Source organism: Choloepus didactylus, chromosome 21 (genome assembly GCF_015220235.1).
Source record: "Choloepus didactylus isolate mChoDid1 chromosome 21, mChoDid1.pri, whole genome shotgun sequence".
NCBI classification, from domain to species: Eukaryota; Metazoa; Chordata; class Mammalia; order Pilosa; family Megalonychidae; genus Choloepus; species Choloepus didactylus.
In genome coordinates, this window is record NC_051327.1 from 28,076,406 (window position 1) to 28,094,340 (window position 17,935).

Consider the following 17,935-nt stretch of genomic DNA (forward strand, 5'->3'; position numbering starts at 1 on the left):
AACATTTGTGAAGGAGGGAAGAGGTGTGGGGAAACTGAGGCCTATTGCAGCGTGGCTCTGGAAAAGCCTTCTCTTTCCCTACCTGTAAAAGGGCTGCAAGCGGGCTGCAGTGCCCTGCCAGCCCCAACAAGCCGTGGAGTCCGGGGCTGGTGCCTCTGTGGGCCCTGGGGAGGCCACTGACCCCCAGCTCCTTGGCCCCCTGCAGGGGGTGGGGTGGCGGGCCAGGGGGCTGAGTAGAGCACCCTCCCCCTGCAGCCACCCCTCCTAGCTTCCTGTTTACAGCAGCTGCAGTCTCTTCACCCCAAAGCCATTATGATCACCATGGCAACCAGGCCCGTGTTTGTTCCAACAGGTTGGCAGAACCTGACGCAAGACTGCAGGGCTGGGGCGCTGGGCAGCAGGTGGGGGCATTAGCACCGTGGAGGGACGTTAGCTCCCCCCACCCTGATCTCTGACCCCTCTAGAGGGGAGCCTCAGTGCGGCTGGTGGGCACAGGTTCCAGGGCCCCTCCCTGCTCGCATGACTCACTCCTGACCCAGGCAGTTGACAATTTTCCTGCCTCCCTCCCCAGGACTCTGGATGTGCTGGGGCTGGGGGGAGGCCATGGCCCTGGGGGCTGGGGTCCTGCAGGGGAGCCCACTGTGCAGGACCTTGCCGTCCTGTCTCTCCCCTCTCCCAGCAGTCCCCCCCACAACACCTTGAGGTCCTGTGACCCCTCCTTGCCGCTCTCCCCTCCTCCCCCACCTTGCAGTCCTGTTCCCGTCCTGCCAGGACACACTGTGGCCCCATCAGAGCAGTGCACTGCCGGCAAGGAGAGATGACACCTGCATCCTCCCTGGGCTGGGGCTGTGGCCAGGCCACCTGCTGGTGGCCCGGTAATGGCCATCGAAGGCTGGGACCCTGTGCAGTTGTTCACAGATGGGCTCCCCCTCCCTGCATGGAGTTTTCTGGAAGCCTGTTCCGGCCTTGGGTTCTCTCCTTGGCTCAGCTGACCTGCCCTGCGCAGGATGGATGGTCCTTGGCCCTCAGCCAAGCTCGAGAAGGTTCCAGACCTGGCTTTCTGTGCCTGCCGAGAATCCCTCCATTAGAGAAGTGTCCCCTGAGAGGACCCAGGGGCTCCCAGTGTCCAGTCAGGGCAGGCTGGGAGACAGGGACGCCTGGGCACCTGCTGGGCAGCCCCGACGCGGTGCTTGGAGCCGGTTCTCAAAATGCATCCCCGGACCAGCATCCCATCGCCCGGCCACCGGCCACCGCCTCCGCCCCCCATCACTCCAGCCGAGCTGCGCCCGCAACCCCGGGAGCTGCGGCTGAGGCGGCGGAGGCGGCCACGCAGCCAGAGCAGGGCGGGAAGGGCCCGGGCGCGGCGGAGACCCCCAGCTGCTCCGTGACCCCAAACCGAGGCTCCGACACGGTGGTCGCCTGCAAAACGCCCGCAGGGTGCGGACAGGGCCGCGGCGGCGGGGCCCCGGGGAGAAGCCCCATGGGCGGACCCGCAACCCCCTCCCGGGAGGGCGAGCGCGGCCCGCGGGGGTCCTGGCCGGACCCTGGGGTGAGAGGAGGACCCCGGCCCGACCCCCGGCGGTGGGGGCGCTGGGGGCGGCGCGGCGCGTGGGCGCGGGCCGGGGAGTGGGCGGGGGCGAGCGCGTGGGCGGGGCGAGCGCGGGGCGGGGCGTGGCGAGCTCGTGGGCGGGGCCAGCTCGTGGGCGTGGCGAGCTCGTGGGCGGGGCGTGACGGGACGAGCTCGTGGGCGTGGCGTGGCGAGCTCGTGGGCGGGACGAGCGCGGGGCGGGGCGAGTTCGTGGGCGGGGCGAGCGCGGGGCGGGCCGCGCGGGCCCGCGGTCCTCAGTCGTCGGCGGGAGCGGGCGCCTGTGCCTCGGCGTCTCCGGAGCCCGAGCCCGACGCGGCGCCCCCCGAGCCCCGCGGCCCAGCCAGGCGGGAGCGGGCCCGGCCCCCGGTGAGTCGCTGGCCCCGCGACCCCGGCCCGACGGGCGCCGCCCCCCGCCCTGCGCTGCGCCGGCCGCGGACCCGGGGGCTCCGGGGCGGGTCCCCGAGGCCGGCGGCGACGCGAAAGTGGCGAAGAAGCGCCCTCGGCGCGGGGACACTGAGGCTGGCGGGGGTCGGGGAGCCAGGAGGAGGCGGGGCGAGGACGGGGACCCGACCTCCCTGCTGCGGGGCGCGCGGGCCCCGGCGACCACCGCCCCCGGACTCCAGCCCGCCGAGAGCCGCCCCCCGGAGACCCCCGCGTCCCGAGTCCCTCCGAGCCTCTCCCGGGAAGTTCCTCCCGAAGTCTGACTGAAATCCCTCCAGTGCGAGCCCCGTGCCCGCCGGGGGATGGAAATCCCACAGCCGTGGGGGCTCCTGCGGGGCTCGGGGGCGGGGAGCTGGGGAGGGGCACGCGGGGGTTCAAAGCACACGCCCCCGTCCTCCAATGATGGCCGGAGACTGCGACAGACCGGGAGGGGAGGGGGCTCCCGCGTGTCCCCACCGCCTCGGGACCACGGAGAAGGGAGGGGCTGGAGGGAGGGGCTGGGCGCCTCCGGGAGCAGCAGTGGGAGGGGGACACCGCGGTGCGCAGAGGTGAGTAAGGCAGGTAAGGGGGGTGCCGAGCTGGCTGGGGAAGGTGTGGCTCCGAAGAAGTACCTGGGACCTGGACATTCGTTCTAGAAGCATCTAGCTGGCCCTTTTCAGCTGGCCTCTGGCCTCAAGGAGCTCTGGGTGCACCTGCAGAGCTGGTAAAAATGCAGATTCCCACCCCACCCCATTGGTTGGGATGGGGCCCCAGGGAGCAGCCCCCTTAGCAGGCACATCGGTTATTTGCATTCAGCCTTTGGCACCCCACTCCGTGCAAGGGAGCCCTGTCTGGGGCCAGGGGGAGATGAGAGCTGGAAACCCAGGCATCCAGTGTGAGGGGTCCAAGAAGGGGGCCAGGCAGGGAAGAGGAGAGAAGACCAAGAGGGGGTCATGGAGAGCCAGCGTGGAGCTGGATGTCCGGCCACACTGCCCCCACTCCTGCCCAAGCCCCATGTCCCAGGGACCGTAGTGAGACAAGAGACCCCCTCCCCCTCGTCCTTCCGGTGTTTCTGGAGGAGCAGGTCTAGCTTTCCCGCCAGGCTCAGCTGCCCCCAGACTCAGGGTCACCTTGCCCCAAGCCCGGTGGCCCTTTGCTCACGGTGGTTCTGGCCCAGGGGGCCGAGGTGTGATGGGGATGTGGTCACATCCTGCTCTGTGCCACTGGCTAAACCCAGAAGGGACAGGGACAGCGAGAGCTGATGCAGGATTGGCCCCTGAGCCCAGCTGGTAGATGGGGGGAGGTCCCCTGGCTCACTACAGGGGCCCCAGACAACCAGTCCATGGGGGACAGTCACACGCCCGCCCCGGGCTGGGCCAGGATCATAGGCGTCCAGGCTGTTGGGCACAGGGGGTATCAGCTGCCCAGGCGGTGTGGGGTTTCCGGGGAGCTGGAGGGGTTCCTGGACCGTCTCATGGACAGCTTGGTGGGGGTGGCACCGCTGCTCCATCCTCGCCATGGCAAGGGAAGGGGGGACAAGCTGTGGTCAGCATCGGGCTGGCCAGGGCCTCCCGGGAGCTGGGTGCTGGGTGCCTTTGTTTCCACATCCAAGACGGGGTCCTGGGCAGAGCCCCTTCTCTCGGGCTGGTCTGAGGTTCATCAGGTGAGACGGTGGGTGGGAACTGCCGGGAGGGGGTCTGCACCCCTTACAGCCTTTGTTCACACAGACACCCTGCCCCCCTTGTCCCTGTGGCTCAGGCCTCTCGGCTCCTGCGTCACATTTGTCTCTGGGACCATGAGCCCCCATAGCCCCTGTCGCATGCAGAGGCGGCTGGCTGTTGCCCTGGCAACGGCTCAAGCAGCGGCTGCTCCACTGGCTTTGGGGGGCTGGGGGGGGTGGCCTCTTCTGCTCAGCCCGAGAGGGGAAGGGGGGGTCTTGTGACGCCTGTCCCCCGGGGGCCACACGCAAGCTGTGGGGGCGGCTGTTTCCAGAAGCTTTGTGCCAGCCTGCTGACCCCCCGTCTTTGGGGGGTGTCTCCCAGCAGGAGGCCCTGCTGGATTTGGAGGTAGGGCCCTATGTCCGACCGCTCCTAGGGTGTAGAGCCGCTTGCCCTTGCCCCTCGCCCACTTCCCATCCAAGCTCTAGTTCTAGCCAGGTCAGACGCCCCCGCCCCCAGGCTTGCCAGGTCCAGGGTGGGGTGTCGGGGAAGAGGCCTGGGAGCTGGTGAGGGGCGGTGGGATGTCCAGACCACCAGGAGCAAGACAGGGGCCCAGCTGGGAGCCCTGAGGGAATGACCAGCCCCCCCCCCCATGGAGTACGGGGTGCACCCAAGGAGAGGGTGGGGAAAGGAGGCTGGTCCAGGTGGGGAGTGGTCCCAGTGGGGTGGCCTGGGGCACCCCCAACCTGCATGCCCCCCTCAACTGCCTGCCTGGTCCTGGGCCAGTTGTTGGGCCCCCGCAAGCCCCTGTCTCCCTGTTTGGGGAAGAGCAGGTAGCAGCAGCCTGGCCCTGGGACCCCTCGATCGGTGGACGGGCGCAGGTGCAAGTAAGGGGGGCAGGGGCCACGGGAACCCCCTGTGGCTCCAGGGGGCGGTGGGAGCATGGCGTGTCCTGTGGTGGAGGGGGCCTGGGCTGGGGCTCTTCACTTTGCCCTTTGTCAGCAGGGAAGCAAGGGGTCCACCCTGGGGGTGTCTGGAGGAGGCACAGGGCAGGGGTTGTAGCATGACCTGAGAGGAAAGCGGGATGCCCTGGCAGGGTCGCTCGGGAGACTGCAGCATCTCAGTTGCTGTCTCCTGGGGTGTCAGAGGAAACTGAGCCCCCACCAGGGAGATCTGTGGGTTCATGAGCCAACCTCCCCCCTGACACGGGCAGATGAGAGGGGAGACACAGCAGGGGAGAGAAGGGTGCCGGGTGCCACTGTGTAAGGAAGGGGCTCCGACTGCTGGGGTCCCTGGCTCCGCCTCCTCCCTGTACCCCTTCCCCCAGGGCCGCAGACTCGCCTGGCTGAACCCCCAGGCCAGGTTCTCCACTGGCCCTGTTGCCATGACAGTGTGTGGCTGGGGTGCTGGCACCCGGCTCTGCTTGATGGGGGCGCCACCCCCTCCTTACTCACACTGCCCACTGCCCTGGGACTGTGAGCCACCCAGAGGGGTGAGGACGGGGTGTTGACACCTGCCCCTGGCCATGGGTGTGGTCCCCTGTCAAGATGGGCGGGTCCTGCTGCTGCCTCTGGGGATGCAGGGGTGCCTGGGGCCCAGCGATGTCGCTGTCCCCCTTTGGCTGCCTGCAGAGGGGGTCTGGGGAGGGGCAAGCCCTTGGCCTACTTGGGCCCCAGGGTGAGCCATGGGCCCTGGGGAGCTGGGCAGTGCTGCCCCGCAGCAAAGCCCTCAGGAAGGGCAGTCACTTCTTGTCCCCCTGTCCTAGGACCCCAGGTGGGGTGGGGGGCCATGGAGTGTGGCACACACCCCCTCCTAGTGACGCCCCGGGGCCCTGGGTGGGGGCTTCTGGTTCCTTTTATCTGCGTCCTCCATGGCATCTCTAAGGCCCCACTGCCGGGCACCCTCACTTTGCCAGCAAAGACATGGAGACTTAGGGAGATGACGTGGGACTTGCTGCCCAGAGGTGGGGTCTGGCCTGGGGTCCACAGGGCCTCCCTGGGTGCCCAGCACAGTCCAGGGGTGAGTGGACCCCCAGCGTCTGCCAGCAGCCTCCCCAGAGCTGCCCCTGCCTGCCTGCTGCCTCTCCCTGCCCCTGCCGTGGGGGGATCCACTCACTCGGGAATCACCTTGATGTCCCACACCCGCACCCCCCGTCTGCCACTTGGAGTTGGGCAGGAGGGCTCTTAATAGCTGCAAGTGACCTGTGATTGTTGGGGGAGCCTGACAACGCCAGGGAGTGAGTGGGTGAATGAATGAGTGAATGCATAAGCGAATGAGTGAGTGAATGAGTGAGTGAATGAATAAGCAAATGAATGAATGACTGAAAGAACAAATGGATGGGTGAATGAGTGAGCCAATGGATGTGTGAACGAGGGAGTGAGCGAGCGAGTAATGTGAGTGAATGAATGACTGAGTGAGCCGATGGATGTGTGAACGAGGGAGTGACTGAGCGAGTAATGTGAGTGAATGAATGACTGAGTGAGCTGATGGATGTGTGAATGAGTGAATGAGCAAATAATGTGAGTGAATGAATGACTGAGCCAATGGATGTGTGAACAAGTGACTGAGTGAATAATGTGAGTGAATGAATGAGTGAGCCAATGGATGTGTGAACGAGTGAGTGAGCGAGCAAGTAATGTGAGTGAATGAATGACGGAGTGAGCCAATGGATGTGTGAACGAGTGAGCAAGCGAGTAATGTGAGTGAATGAATGACTGGGTGAGCCAATGGATGTGTGAACGAGCGAATAAAGTGAGTGAATGAATGACAGAGTGAGCCAATGGATGTGTGAACGAGTGAGTGAGTGAGCGAGTGAATAAAGTGAGTGAATGAATGACTGAGTGAACCGATGGATGTGTGAACGAGGGAGTGACTGAGCAAGTAATGTGAGTGAATGAATGACTGAGTGAGCTGATGGATGTGTGAATGAGTGAATGAGCAAATAATGTGAGTGAATGAATGACTGAGCCAATGGATGTGTGAACAAGTGACTGAGTGAATAATGTGAGTGAATGAATGAGTGAGCCAATGGATGTGTGAACGAGTGAGTGAGCGAGCAAGTAATGTGAGTGAATGAATGACGGAGTGAGCCAATGGATGTGTGAACGAGTGAGCGAGCGAGTAATGTGAGTGAATGAATGACGGAGTGAGCCAATGGATGTGTGAACGAGTGAGCGAGCGAGTAATGTGAGTGAATGAATGACAGAGTGAGCCAATGGATGTGTGAACGAGTGAGTGAGTGAGCGAGCGAATAAAGTGAGTGAATGAATGACGGAGTGAGCCGATGGATGTGTGAACGAGGGAGCGCGCGAGCCGCCACCCGCCCTCTGCCGCAGCCGCCGCCATGTCGAGCCTGCTGGACTTCAGGAGCAGCGTGCTCAGGCAGGTGCAGGGCCGCCCGCCCTTCCGCCGCAGGCCCGAGGAGGAGGCGGGGGGCGCGGGCGCCGACGCCCAGGGGCCCCCCGCGGCAGCCCGGTGAGTGCCCGGGGCCCCCGCGCCCAGCCGCGTCCCCGCCCGCGAGCCGCGAGCCCCGCAGGGCCGTGACCTGCGCCCGGCCTGCCCCGCAGGAAGCCGGGGGACGGCGCCGAGTTCTTCGCCCGCGTGCGCGTCCTCCTGCGGAAGGGCGAGGGCCGCCCGCGGCCGCCGGGTCCCGAGGTGAGGAGGGGTCCCCCCCCGCCCCCGCGGCGCGCCCCGGCCCGGGCCCTCGGGAGACGCCCCGCAGCGCCCCTCCTTGCAGGTCCTCCTGCGCAGCGGCTCGCCCGCCCCCGCCGAGCCCGTGGACCCCGACCGCGGCCCGGGCGCTCTCACCCCGGAGGAGGTAACGGGCACTGGGGCTCGAACTCGGGTCCCCCGGCACCTGCAGCAGGAGGGCCAGGGGGCGGGGCGGGCCCAGAGGCCGGGCGGGGGGCGGGCCAGGGGGCGGGGCGGCCTCCCGGTGGAGGTGGGGTGAGCAGGAGCCGCCAGGCCACAGCCCGGCAGGTGCAAAGGCCCTGGGGCAGGGACGAGCTGGGCAGGGCTGGGGTTGGACACGCAGGGGACGCTGACCCGGGAGCCTGAGACCCGCCGCCACGGCCAGGGCCCGCGGCTGCTCAGCCAGCAGGGGCTGCCGCAGATGGGCCGGGGCGCCGGGCTCAGGGCCTGCTCCCCGCCCCCCCAGGTGGAGATGCTCTACGAGGAGGCCGTGTACACGGTCATCCACCGCGCGGGGACAATGGGCCCTGAGCAGGTGGACGACGAGGATGCCCTGCTGGCCTACCTCCACCAGGTGAGCCCTCTGCCCCACCCGCCCCCATGGCGGCATCACCATTGCCCCCAACACTCGCATGTGCCCCCCGCCCCACAGATGTAAAAACACAGGTGCTCTGTACACAGGCACAGATAATCCAGGCAGACACGCAGGCTGATGGACAGAGACGGGCAGTCCAGTGGAGAGACCCAATGGACACAGGTGGAAGAACAGACACTCACTGGTGGACAGACACACGACACCCACAGAGCAGGGTAGAAGGAAGGACAAAGAAGCAGACACACACACAGATGCAAGAAGACTCACAGCACAGATGCACATTTAGATTCAGGCAGGTCACTTCCCTCACCTGTGAGCTGTGAGCTCCCGCTGCTCCCCGCAGCCTGCATTTGCACACCCACCTCCTCAGCACACAGCTCTGGGTGCATTTGCACACACACCCCCTCGGCACAGACCCTCCAGCTGCTCTTTCCAGCCCCGCCTCGGGGGCACCTGGGTCCTCACACCTGCCCACCCCTCAGGTGTTCGGCACCAGCCCCGAGGAGCACGCTGAGGCCGTCGAGCGCGTGCGGAAGGCCAAGGTGAGGCCACGACAGGCAGACGCCTGCACCCCCATCAACTACCCTGTGGGGGCCTCAGGGTGGTGGTGGGGTGGGCGGCCCGGGCCACTTCCGCACTGAGTGCCCCCACCCCGCAGGCCCCCACATACGCCCTCAAAGTGTCAGTCATGCGCGCCAAGAACCTGCTGGCCAAAGACCCCAACGGTGAGTGGGGATGCCGCCCGGGACCTGGGCGGGGTGGGCATGGCCGGCAGCTGAGGGGACCGGCGTGTCCCAGGCTTCAGCGACCCGTACTGCATGCTGGGCATCCTGCCGGCCTCGGGCGCCCCACGGGAGCCGGGTGAGCAGAAGGAGCAGCGCTTCGGCTTCCGGAAGGGCAGCAAGCGCGGCGGCCGGGACCCACTGCCCGCCAAGTGCATCCAGGTCACCGAAGTCAAGAGCAGCACCCTGAACCCCGTCTGGGAGGAGCACTTCCTCTTGTAAGGGCCCTCAGCGGCTGGGGCAGGCCGGTCCCGGGTGTGCACATGGGTGCTGAGGCGGGGGCTGGTCCCAAGGAGGAAACCGAGGCTCGGGGAGGGGGCGGCAGTCGGCTTGACCTGCCCCTTGTCCCCCTTGGCAGCGAGATCGAGGACGTTGGCACTGACCAGCTGCACCTGGACATCTGGTATGGCCGTGGCAGGGGCGCGCAGTGCTGCCCTGGGAGTGGGGGCTCAGGCCGGCCAGGGGCTCCCAGCCAGCCAGGACCCTGCCTGCCCCCAGGGACCACGACGATGACGTGTCCCTAGTGGAAGCCTGCAGGAAGCTGAACGAGGTCATCGGCCTCAAGGGTGTGGGCAGGTAGGCGGGTGTCCCCTGCCATGGCATCCTGCGGCTCAGCCAGGTGGGCCCGGGCGTGATGCCCACCACGCCGTGTCCAGGTACTTCAAGCAGATCGTCAAGTCGGCCCGGGCAAACGGGGCGGCGGGCCCCAGTGAGGACCACCCCGACGACTTCCTCGGGTGCCTCAACCTCCCTGTCCGTGTGAGTGGGCCGCCGGGGGCTGTATTCATGTGCTGTGGGGGTGCCCCGCCTGCCTGGGGCAACGTAGCAAGGTCTGACCCCTGCCCCGGCCCCCCAGGAGGTGCCCGTGGCCGGTGTTGACCGCTGGTTCAAGCTGGAACCGCGCTCCAGCGCCTCCCGCGTGCAGGGCGACTGCCACCTGGTCCTCAAGCTCATCACCACGCAGGTGGGCGCCGCAGCGAGCCCCCAGCCCCCGCAGGGCACTGGGCCGCGCTGTGACCGGGCAGGTCTGCGTTGCAGAGGGCCACAACCATGGGCCAGCTCGGGCGCTCCGGCTTCCTGTCCTACCAGCTGCTCTTCGGCCACCTGCTGCAGTTCGAGCACCGCACCCAGGAGGTGGTGCATCTGGGGGCCTGCGGTGGGGCGAGTGGGCTGTCCGGTCAGCCGGACAGGCACCCTGGCAGCCCCCGCTCATGCGCAGCTCCTTCCCAGCCCGACACGAGCAGCTGGCGCGGGGATCTCAGTGGGCCGGCCACCACCCTCCTCTGTCTGCACGGCGCCCAGGGCAACCTGTCGCCCCTGCAGCTGGCACTGCTGTGAGTGGGCGCCCGGGGGTGGGTGGACAGGGCCTGGGCTGGCCCTCACTGCCCCGATCCGGCACTGCCCGCAGGCACTGGGAGGTCAGCAGCCGCCACCATCAGACCTGCAGCCTGGACTACGGCTACCTGCTCGGGCTGCTGGGCGACCTGCAGGCCCACTGGGAGGAGGTGGCCTCACTGCCCCCGGAGCAGGTGGGCGACAAGTGGACAATGAGCTGGGAGGGACGGGGCGCACCTAGGGCGGAGGGAGCAGCCATGCAGAGGCCCTGGGGCCTGGCTTGGCCAAGGGGCACTGTGCAGGGTGGGCTGTGGCCACTGGCCGTGGGGTCCTCGGCTCGGCCAAGCACCCTGTCCCCAGGAGCAGAGCCTGGCCAACAGCTTCTCGGCCTTCTCTGAGTTCGGGCTGCGGCTGCTGCGCCAGCTCCGTGACTACTTCCCGGCCACCAACAGCACCGCCATCCACCGCCTGGAGCTGCTGCTGAGGTGGGTGCTGCCAGTGCAGCCGAGGCCCGGGTGGGGGTGGAGGGGCCGGGTGGCGTGGACCCCGGCCAGCGGGCGGCCCCTTGCCCCAGGTGTCTCTGCAAGCTGCAGCAGTTCCGGCCTTGCTCCAAGAGCTGCCCATTCGAGACGGAGCTCAACATGGACATCACCGCGGCCCTGAAGGTATGTGAGTTGGCCGCCCCAGACCCAGCAGCCACACCCAGTCACTGTTCACCTGACACTACCTGCTGGCTGTCCCCTTTCCCTCTTACCCAACACGCTGCTTCTGGTGGCATCTGTCGCAGAGGGGCAACTCCGAGTGGTACGACAGGCTCCTAAATGCCAAGAGCCCTCGCGAGCAGGTGCGGCTCAGGCAGGGCGTGGCCGTGGGTGGGGTGGCCGTGGGCACGGTGTGTGGGACGTGAGGACAGAACGAGCAGCAGCCCCTTGCAGCCCGGGCTGCAGCGCCTCTCAGGGCTCATCGAGCTGGCCGACACCATCTATGAGGACCTGCAGTCCTGCCACGGCGTCTATGCCAGCCTGTTCCACAGGTGGGCACCGCGACTCTTCCTTCCCCCAGCCCCTCCCCACAAGGGCCGGCCCTGGGGGCAGGTGGCTGAGGCGGGTCCTTTGCAGCATCCTCCAGGTCGACGTCTTCACTCTCACCTTCCGGCAGCTGGAGCGTCTGGTGAGGAGGCCCCTGGCCTGGCCGCCTGCTGGGCATGGGGAGGGGAGGGCACCCCAAGTGGGAAGGGCCGGGTGTCCTTGTCGCTGCCTCCTGGGCAGGTGGCTGAGGAGGCAAGGGTGCTGATGGAGGAGCTGCACCCCAACATGACCCTCGAGGCAGCCACGGGGCTCCTGGAGCTCTACCTGACCCTGGCCGATACCCGGTGCCTCTGGAGCAGCAGCCCGGGCCGGTGGGTGCCCCCTCCCTGCCCCCAGGACCCCCAGGGGAGGCTCTCCCAGGCAGCCCCTTAGGCTGGGAACTGGGGCGCTCGCTGGCCCTAGGTGCCGGGATGCGGTGAGCTCTGACCGGCCCCCTGCTGCAGGGATGGCCACTCCCTGGCCCTGGCTGGCATCCACGACCTGTTCCTGCCCGCTGTGAAGTTCTGGCTGCAGGTGCTGCGGGACCAGGCCAAGTGGCGGCTTCAGGGAGCCGTGGACGTGGACACGGTGAGTGCCCCCCCCCACGAGCTGGGGCTGGTCCTGGACCCCCAGCGACCTGGCTGCCCCTGCCTGCAGCTGGAAGCAGTGGACACCTCCTCCAAGCACAGCAGCTCTGCGGCCACCGCCAGCCTCTGCTTCAGCTACATCCAGGAGCTATGGACCCGCCTGGCGTGGCCAGACCCGCCCCAGGCCCAGGCCCTGGGCACCCAGCTCAGCCAGGTGTGTCTGCTCGGGGGGTGCAGGTCAGGGGGAGGGCAGAGGCCAGGAGGGGCACTGGGGCCAGGGGTGGCCCACGGTACCCCTCCCCGTCTCCCACCCCAGGACACGTGTGAGGTGGTCCTCTTCTACACGGACCTGCTCCGCAAGAAGGCAGATGCGCGGCCTGCGGCCGTGAGCGAGGCGGTGAGTGGGTGAGCTGGCAGGTGGGCGGGGGGCCGGGCCACCACGGAGACCCATGGACCCTTCAGCCTGTCTGGCCACCCCCCAGCTCTGCGTGGTTCTCAATGACATGGAGCTCGTGCGCAAGGCAGCCGGGCAGGTGCTGCGGGGCCTGGCGGGGCCCGAGGGGGGCCTCCCACGCCCCCTGCTCAGTTGCTCGCAGGCCCTGGAGGAGGATCTGCAGCGGGAGGCCCGCACCGTGACCGCGCACCTGACCTCCAAGGTGGGTGGGAGGGCGGCGGCCTGGGGGTTGTCTGGGCCGTGGGGGGCCTGTCCTTGGCCGGGTTGCGGGCCGAGCACTCCCCCCACAGATGGTGGGCGACATCAGGAAGTATGTGCAGCACGTCAGCTTGTCTCCGGACTCCATCCACAACGACGAGGTGAGTGCCTGGGCCGAGCGGGAGGACGGGGCAGGGGGGTCCCGGCTCTGGCCGGCCCTGAGAAGCCCTGCCCGCAGGCCGTAGCCCCGCTCCTGAAGTACCTGGATGAGAAGCTGGCCCTGTTCAATGCCTCGCTGGCCAAGGAGAACCTGAGCAGGTGGGTCCTGGGTGGGCCGGTGGGCAGGGAGGGCCAGAGCCAGCCCGGGGGTGGTCCCAAACACCCGGTGCCCCTGCAGGGTGCTGGAGGCCCTCTGGGAGCTGCTGCTGCAGGCCATCCTGCAGGCGCTGGGCTCCCACCAGGATGCCTCTGCTGCCTTCTACGGCCGCTTCCACTTCACACTGGAGGTAGGCCCTGGAAGGAGCTCCCTGGGCCCTGCCGGCCCCTGCCGGGGTGCCCGGCCTTCCCTACCTGGGTGGCAGGACTCGCCCTGGTGCCACTTCCTCCCCAGCAACCCCCTGCATTAGCAGCACCCGGGCCACCGTTACGTGCGTGGCCTCAGGCGCCTGCGTCTTCCCCAGCTTCCTGGGAGGTTCAGCTGTGCCCCAGAGGTGGGAACAGGGCTCTGCTCAGGGATCCCAAGACCCCCCACAGGGCTGCTTGAGGCTCTCTTGAAGTGGGGTGTCTGCAGCTGTCTGTGTGCCCGGGTCTCAGCACACCCCACTCACTCCAACGTCCCCTCCCTGCTTTGCCTGCCTCAGGCCCTGGTAAACTTTTTCCATGCGGAGGGCCAGGGCCTGCCCCTGGAGAGCCTGAGGGATGGCAGCTACAAGGTAAGGTGGGGCTGGGGGTGGGTGGGCGTGGGTGTGTGCACACCCCAAGGACTCAGTGCCACCTGCGCTGGCTGCGGGGGCCGGCTAGCCCATTTCCGCGGGCATGAGATGGAGCGGGACCGCGTGGGGCCTCCAGGCAGCCCCGAGGAGTCATCTAGGTGCAGCCCCGGGCCTGTGCTCTGACCCCACCCCTCCCCGCAGAGGCTGGAGGAGGAGCTGCGTCTGCACAGATGCTCCACTCGCGAGTGCATCGAGCAGTTTTACCTAGACAAGCTGAAGCAGGTGGGGTGGTCAGGTGTGAGCAGGCGCCCTGGCGCTCAAACACCCTACCCCGCCCCGCCCCCGCCGCGCGCGCCCCGCCCACCCACCGCGCCCCGCCCCGCAGCACGCCCTGGAGCAGCACCGGTTCGGGCGCCTGAGCGTGCGCTGCTACTACGAGGCGGCCGAGCAGCGGCTGGCGGTGGAGGTGCTGCGCGCCGCCGACCTGCCCGCGCTCGACGCCAACGGTGAGGGCGGCGGGGCCGGGGCCGGGCAGGGCCGCCGGGGGGGCGGGGGCGGGGCGGCTGCTCACGGCGGTGCCCCCCAGGACTGAGCGACCCCTTCGTGATCGTGGAGCTGGGTCCGCCGCACCTCTTCCCGCTGGTCCGCAGCCAGAGGACGCAGGTCAAGGCCCGCACGCTGCAGCCCGTGTTCGACGAGCTCTTCCACTTGTGAGTGCCGGCCCGCCCCCGCCCCCGCGACCCCCCCCCCCCAGCCCCGGTGACCGCCGTGTGCCCGCAGCTCCGTGCCCGCCGAGGCCTGCCGCCGCCGCGCCGCCTGCGCGCTCTTCACCGTCATGGACCACGACTGGCTGTCCGCCAACGACTTCGCGGGCGAGGCGGCCCTGGGCCTGGCGGCCGTCAGCGGCGTGGCCCGCAGCTCGGTGGGAGGGGGCGCGAGGGCCGTTGAGCCCGTCACCCTGCACCTGCGCCGGCCCCGAGCCCAGGGTGAGTGCGCGCCCGCGGGGACAGGGGCGGAGGGCCCCAGGCACCGGCCAGACGCTGTCCCCTCCCGGCAGTGCGGTCGGCGCTGAGGATGCTGGAGGGCCGCCCCAGCAAGGAGGCGCAGGAATTCGTCAAGAGGCTCAAGGAGCTGGAGAAATCCATGGAGGCGGACGCCTGAGCCCCAATCGTTCCTCACCATGCCCCCCAGCCCGTACAGGCAGGGCTGGTGGCAGCCTCCTCGCTGTGTGGCCTGCGTGCAGTGGCTGGACCCGTGGCTTCCGCCTGCCCCTGGCTATGTGGTTTTGTGTCCTCCATGAACCCCCTGGGCCCATGAGCTCCCACCCCACGTGGACCTGGACAGCAGACTGGGTGGTGCCTGGCAGCTGCTCCACTGCAGGCTCAGCGGGCCGGATCCAGACCAGCAGGCCCTGAGCAGAGGTTTTGCCCCCAGAGAACAGAGGGCACATTTGGAAATGTTTCTGGTTTTTGCAGGGGGTGGGGTGGGGTGGGGTGGGTACCAGCACTGGTGGGTAGAACCCTGGGATGCTGGTCAACGTGCTGCAGAAAACAAGACACTGGTACCCAGCGTCAACAGCCAGAGAACGGCGACTCCCCAGATCCAATGGTGCCGTGGTAGACACCTCCCTCTTAGAGGAAGCTCCATCCCTGGGGAGGGCAAGCCCTCACCAAGCAGGCAGGGGGACCTGGGGTCAGGATTTGAACCCCACCTCTGATGGGCAGCAGCTCCTGGGGCCCCCAGGTGAAGGGAGAAGTGAACGTTCCTGGGTTCTCACTACATAGTGGGGAGGTGGGCCTGGCTCCAGAATCTTCCACCCAGATGGCTAGGCGTTCCATGGGTCTCCACACCCCATGCAGGCCCAGAACAGTGCTCCTGAGTTCTGTCTGTGAGGCTGGGATTTCTCCAGGGGCTGTTGGGTCAGTATGAGGAGCTCCCTGCCCACTGGTCAGCTGCCCCACTTCTTTCAGGGGCGACTACCTGCCTCCATACAAGGGCGCACATGCCCACACAAGCACTCCACAGCTCCAAAACCAAGTGCAAAGAAACACATCCTCATGTGCTGGTCTCCTTGTTGACCCCCAGCTTCATTGAGAGGGCTCCAAGGCAGGCCCTGGAGTGAGAGTGCCAAAAGTGTCAGGAGAGACCAGTCCACCCCTGCTGGCAACTGCAGGCACTGAGGCTGCCAGGCTGTCTGGGTCCCACATGTCTGCTGCCCACTGCCCTCTCCAGATTTCCTCTGCACCCAGCTTCGAGCAATACACACGTCTGCATCCTCAGTCTCTCTGTCGTCTCTTGATTCCTTTCCAAACCTCTGCCGGTGCACTAGCCTCCAACCCTTCACCCCACCTCTCATCCCTTCTGGGGCTGCTGTTGCCGCTTCCTCCATTCTCAGTGGTGGGCTCTGCTTCCTCGGACTCGTCCTCGTCACTGTCATTGCTGTCTGTGGGCAGCCTGGGATGGACAGGGTTTCCCTAAAACTCTCACCCCTAACCAGCCCAAGGCGCCCCTCCCTGGGGGCATCACCCGCAGGAGCACACATTTACAAAGAAAAGGCCTGCAGACAAGTGCCATGCTCTCCTAAGCTACCCAGTGGGACTTCCCTAAAATCACCATGGTGCCATGTGGGCCAGGGCCCCACACCACAGCAGCGGCCAGGGGCCAGGAGAGCCTGGGGTCTAGTATCACCAAACTGGGATGCCACAGACTTACCGGGTGCTGCCCACTGGCCTGTTGGGATTTGCAAACTCCCGCCCTGAGTCCACGTCAAAGGGATCTGAGCCAAGGGAACAAGGACAGGGAGGAGACTCTGTGAGCACAGAGAGGGACGCAGCCCCTGCCAGTGGCAGCAGGAAGGGGCCTCCCCTGGCTGCAGCCTCGCGGGGGCTCCCACTGGTACCAGGTCTCACCAATTTCCTCCTCCTTGGGTCTCTCCTTGGCACTGGCCAGGAACAGCTGCTCGGCCTGGAGCACCTCTTCCGGGCTGCTGCAGGCAGCATACCTGTCCAGGAGCTGGCGGTTCAGGTCCAGGAAGCCCTTGCCCCACTTAAACTTCCGCAGCAAAATGACAGCCAGGTCTGAAAAGCCTGACCAGACAGGAGCAGACAGGAGACCCAAAGATGTCCCTGATCCCTCTCCCAATTATATCCCAATGACACCTGGTGCTGGGTGCTGATGGCGTCCCAAGTAACCAAGAGGTTCCTCCCAATACCAGGTTATTATCTGGACAGCCCAGGCCTGCTCACTAGCTACACACTTGCCACTTTCTCCACTCTGAAGCCCACTGGGTCCCTCTCCACATCTCACCAAGCTTCCTGTTTTGGTGCTCTGGGAACAAGTCAATACTTGGGGAGGATTTTCAGGGCCCTGATGCCAGGGCAATCAGGACCCAAACACATGCATTAGCTCAGCCAGCCGTCCTATCTTGCCTTGGTCTCCACCCCACCCTCCGAGGTGAGGCCAGTCAGTGGGAGTAGGGACTGAGAACCTGGTCTGTCAGCCTTGTTGTGCACCCCTTCATTGTCCTCCTGGGGCCCCATGGCAGAAAACCCAAGGCCCCAGCACTCACCCAGAATGCAGAAGGTAGCAGCAAAAGCTTCCACACATGACAGTTTGCAGGGTCGGCCATAATTCACAGGGTTGGCAGCCACCAGGTAGGGCAGCAGCCGCAAGTGGCTTCCCCGCATCTTTCCAAACGGCGTCTCGTCCAGCCTGGCCCAGGAGCAGTCGATGACAGCGACCCCTGACTGTGCCACCAGCTGTCTACCAGGATCAGCGGAGGGTAAGAGTCTCAGGACCAGCACCCCAGGCAGAGGGTCTCACCAGGCACACAAAGACATCGACATATCATGAGCTACTGAGTCAGCCGACAGAGTTACCTGGCACACGCTCACGAATTCATTCAACAAACAAATTGTGGCGACCCTATGTCCCAAGGACTGACTAGGCACCGCAAACTAAACAGTTAAGTTCCCTGCCTACATGGGGCAGTCTTGGGGCAAGGAAACAATAAACAAGTACACATAAGTGAGCCTGGAGAGGAGTGTTGCCCTAGAGACTGGGCGGCTGGTTAAGACCGTACAGGCCGAGCAGGCCCCTGTGCCAAGCCCCCTCCCCCGGCCCCCCGCGCCTACCTGTCTGCGGGGGACACGTACTGGGCCGCCGCGGGGCTGAGCACCAGGCCGCCGAACCTGTGGCCCAGGCGCAGGCAGCGTACTAGGCCCAAGCGGGCCAGCTTGCGGCCGGTGCAGCGCCGGGGGTCGCAGTGGCCCAGTTCCCACATGGCCAGCGTGCAAGGCAGCCCCGCTGGCTCGTCCTCGGCCGCGTCGGGCTCCACGGACGCTGCCCCGGGAGAGAAACGGGAACGCGGCCTCAGGCGCGGGACCCCGGCCCCGGCCCCGGCCCCGCTCTCCCGATCACTCTCCACTCACCGCGCAGCGCGGCGCCGACCTCCTCCGCGAAGGCCTCCAGGGAGCGGCCCTGGGCGCGCCGAGCGCGGCCACCTTCGGTGCCGGGCCCGCGCGCCGCCCTCCTGCGGCCCATGGCGGAGGCCCGGGTCCCCAAGACGGCCGATCGCCCCGCTCAGCCGTCGGCCGAGACTCGCGAGGAGTCTGCGCAGACGCGGAACGC

At 67.0% G+C, this 17,935-nt stretch overlaps 3 protein-coding genes across 5 annotated transcripts; 1 reads left to right on the plus strand and 2 right to left on the minus strand.

Moving 5' to 3' along the window:
• Window positions 1-1,130: 1,130 nt before the first annotated feature.
• LOC119517215 (basic proline-rich protein-like) lies at window positions 1,131-3,518 on the minus strand. Its single transcript, XM_037813780.1, has 2 exons — window positions 3,170-3,518; window positions 1,131-2,611 (listed from the first exon to the last, which is right to left on the minus strand). Exons 1-2 carry the CDS (start codon window positions 3,516-3,518, stop codon window positions 1,131-1,133), a joined length of 1,830 nt encoding a protein of 609 aa, XP_037669708.1.
• On the plus strand, window positions 1,852-14,789 carry BAIAP3 (BAI1 associated protein 3). 2 transcript variants are annotated; one of them, XM_037815436.1, is made up of 34 exons: window positions 1,852-1,954; window positions 7,002-7,140; window positions 7,233-7,320; window positions 7,388-7,483; window positions 7,823-7,930; window positions 8,434-8,493; window positions 8,610-8,676; window positions 8,750-8,951; window positions 9,092-9,136; window positions 9,232-9,309; window positions 9,390-9,492; window positions 9,590-9,697; window positions 9,772-9,867; window positions 9,964-10,067; window positions 10,142-10,262; window positions 10,429-10,553; window positions 10,643-10,733; window positions 10,856-10,912; window positions 11,004-11,101; window positions 11,187-11,238; window positions 11,337-11,467; window positions 11,600-11,723; window positions 11,793-11,936; window positions 12,039-12,119; window positions 12,205-12,378; window positions 12,467-12,535; window positions 12,613-12,692; window positions 12,772-12,880; window positions 13,235-13,306; window positions 13,508-13,588; window positions 13,692-13,812; window positions 13,893-14,016; window positions 14,087-14,292; window positions 14,364-14,789. In XM_037815436.1, the coding sequence occupies exons 2-34, from the start codon at window positions 7,010-7,012 to the stop codon at window positions 14,465-14,467; spliced, it is 3,450 nt and encodes a 1,149-aa protein (XP_037671364.1). In that variant the 5' UTR covers window positions 1,852-1,954; window positions 7,002-7,009; the 3' UTR covers window positions 14,468-14,789. The 2 variants fall into 2 exon arrangements, with proteins under 2 accessions (XP_037671364.1, XP_037671365.1); XM_037815437.1 differs by having other exon boundaries at window positions 7,403-7,483.
• Window positions 14,790-15,361: 572 nt separating this feature from the next.
• On the minus strand, window positions 15,362-17,918 carry TSR3 (TSR3 ribosome maturation factor). 2 transcript variants are annotated; one of them, XM_037815460.1, is made up of 6 exons: window positions 17,737-17,918; window positions 17,461-17,647; window positions 16,875-17,068; window positions 16,216-16,392; window positions 16,019-16,082; window positions 15,362-15,760 (listed from the first exon to the last, which is right to left on the minus strand). In XM_037815460.1, exons 1-6 carry the CDS (start codon window positions 17,846-17,848, stop codon window positions 15,583-15,585), a joined length of 912 nt encoding a protein of 303 aa, XP_037671388.1. In that variant the 5' UTR covers window positions 17,849-17,918; the 3' UTR covers window positions 15,362-15,582. The 2 variants fall into 2 exon arrangements, with proteins under 2 accessions (XP_037671388.1, XP_037671387.1); XM_037815459.1 differs by having other exon boundaries at window positions 17,440-17,647; window positions 17,737-17,917.
• Between the last annotated feature and the right edge of the window lie 17 nt (window positions 17,919-17,935).

Excerpts from the sequence above, each read along its gene's own strand:
- TSR3 (XM_037815459.1), bottom strand. The coding sequence starts at position 17,848 with ATGGGCCGCAGGAGGGCGGCGCGCGGGCCCGGCACCGAAGGTGGCCGC. Across the intron at positions 16,083-16,215 it reads ACCCAAGGAGGAGGAAATTG|ATCCCTTTGACGTGGACTCA; the intron begins GTGAGACCTGGT and ends CCCTTGGCTCAG. Across the intron at positions 15,761-16,018 it reads AGGCCAGTGGGCAGCACCCG|GCTGCCCACAGACAGCAATG; the intron begins GTAAGTCTGTGG and ends TGTCCATCCCAG.
- LOC119517215 (XM_037813780.1), bottom strand. The coding sequence starts at position 3,518 with ATGGAGCAGCGGTGCCACCCCCACCAAGCTGTCCATGAGACGGTCCAG. Across the intron at positions 2,612-3,169 it reads CCCCCTGGGCCAGAACCACC|CCAGCTCGGCACCCCCCTTA; the intron begins GTGAGCAAAGGG and ends CACCTTCCCCAG.
- BAIAP3 (XM_037815436.1), top strand. The coding sequence starts at position 7,010 with ATGTCGAGCCTGCTGGACTTCAGGAGCAGCGTGCTCAGGCAGGTGCAG. Across the intron at positions 7,321-7,387 it reads CGCGGCCGCCGGGTCCCGAG|CGCCCCTCCTTGCAGGTCCT; the intron begins GTGAGGAGGGGT and ends GACGCCCCGCAG. Across the intron at positions 9,310-9,389 it reads GGCCTCAAGGGTGTGGGCAG|GTACTTCAAGCAGATCGTCA; the intron begins GTAGGCGGGTGT and ends CGCCGTGTCCAG.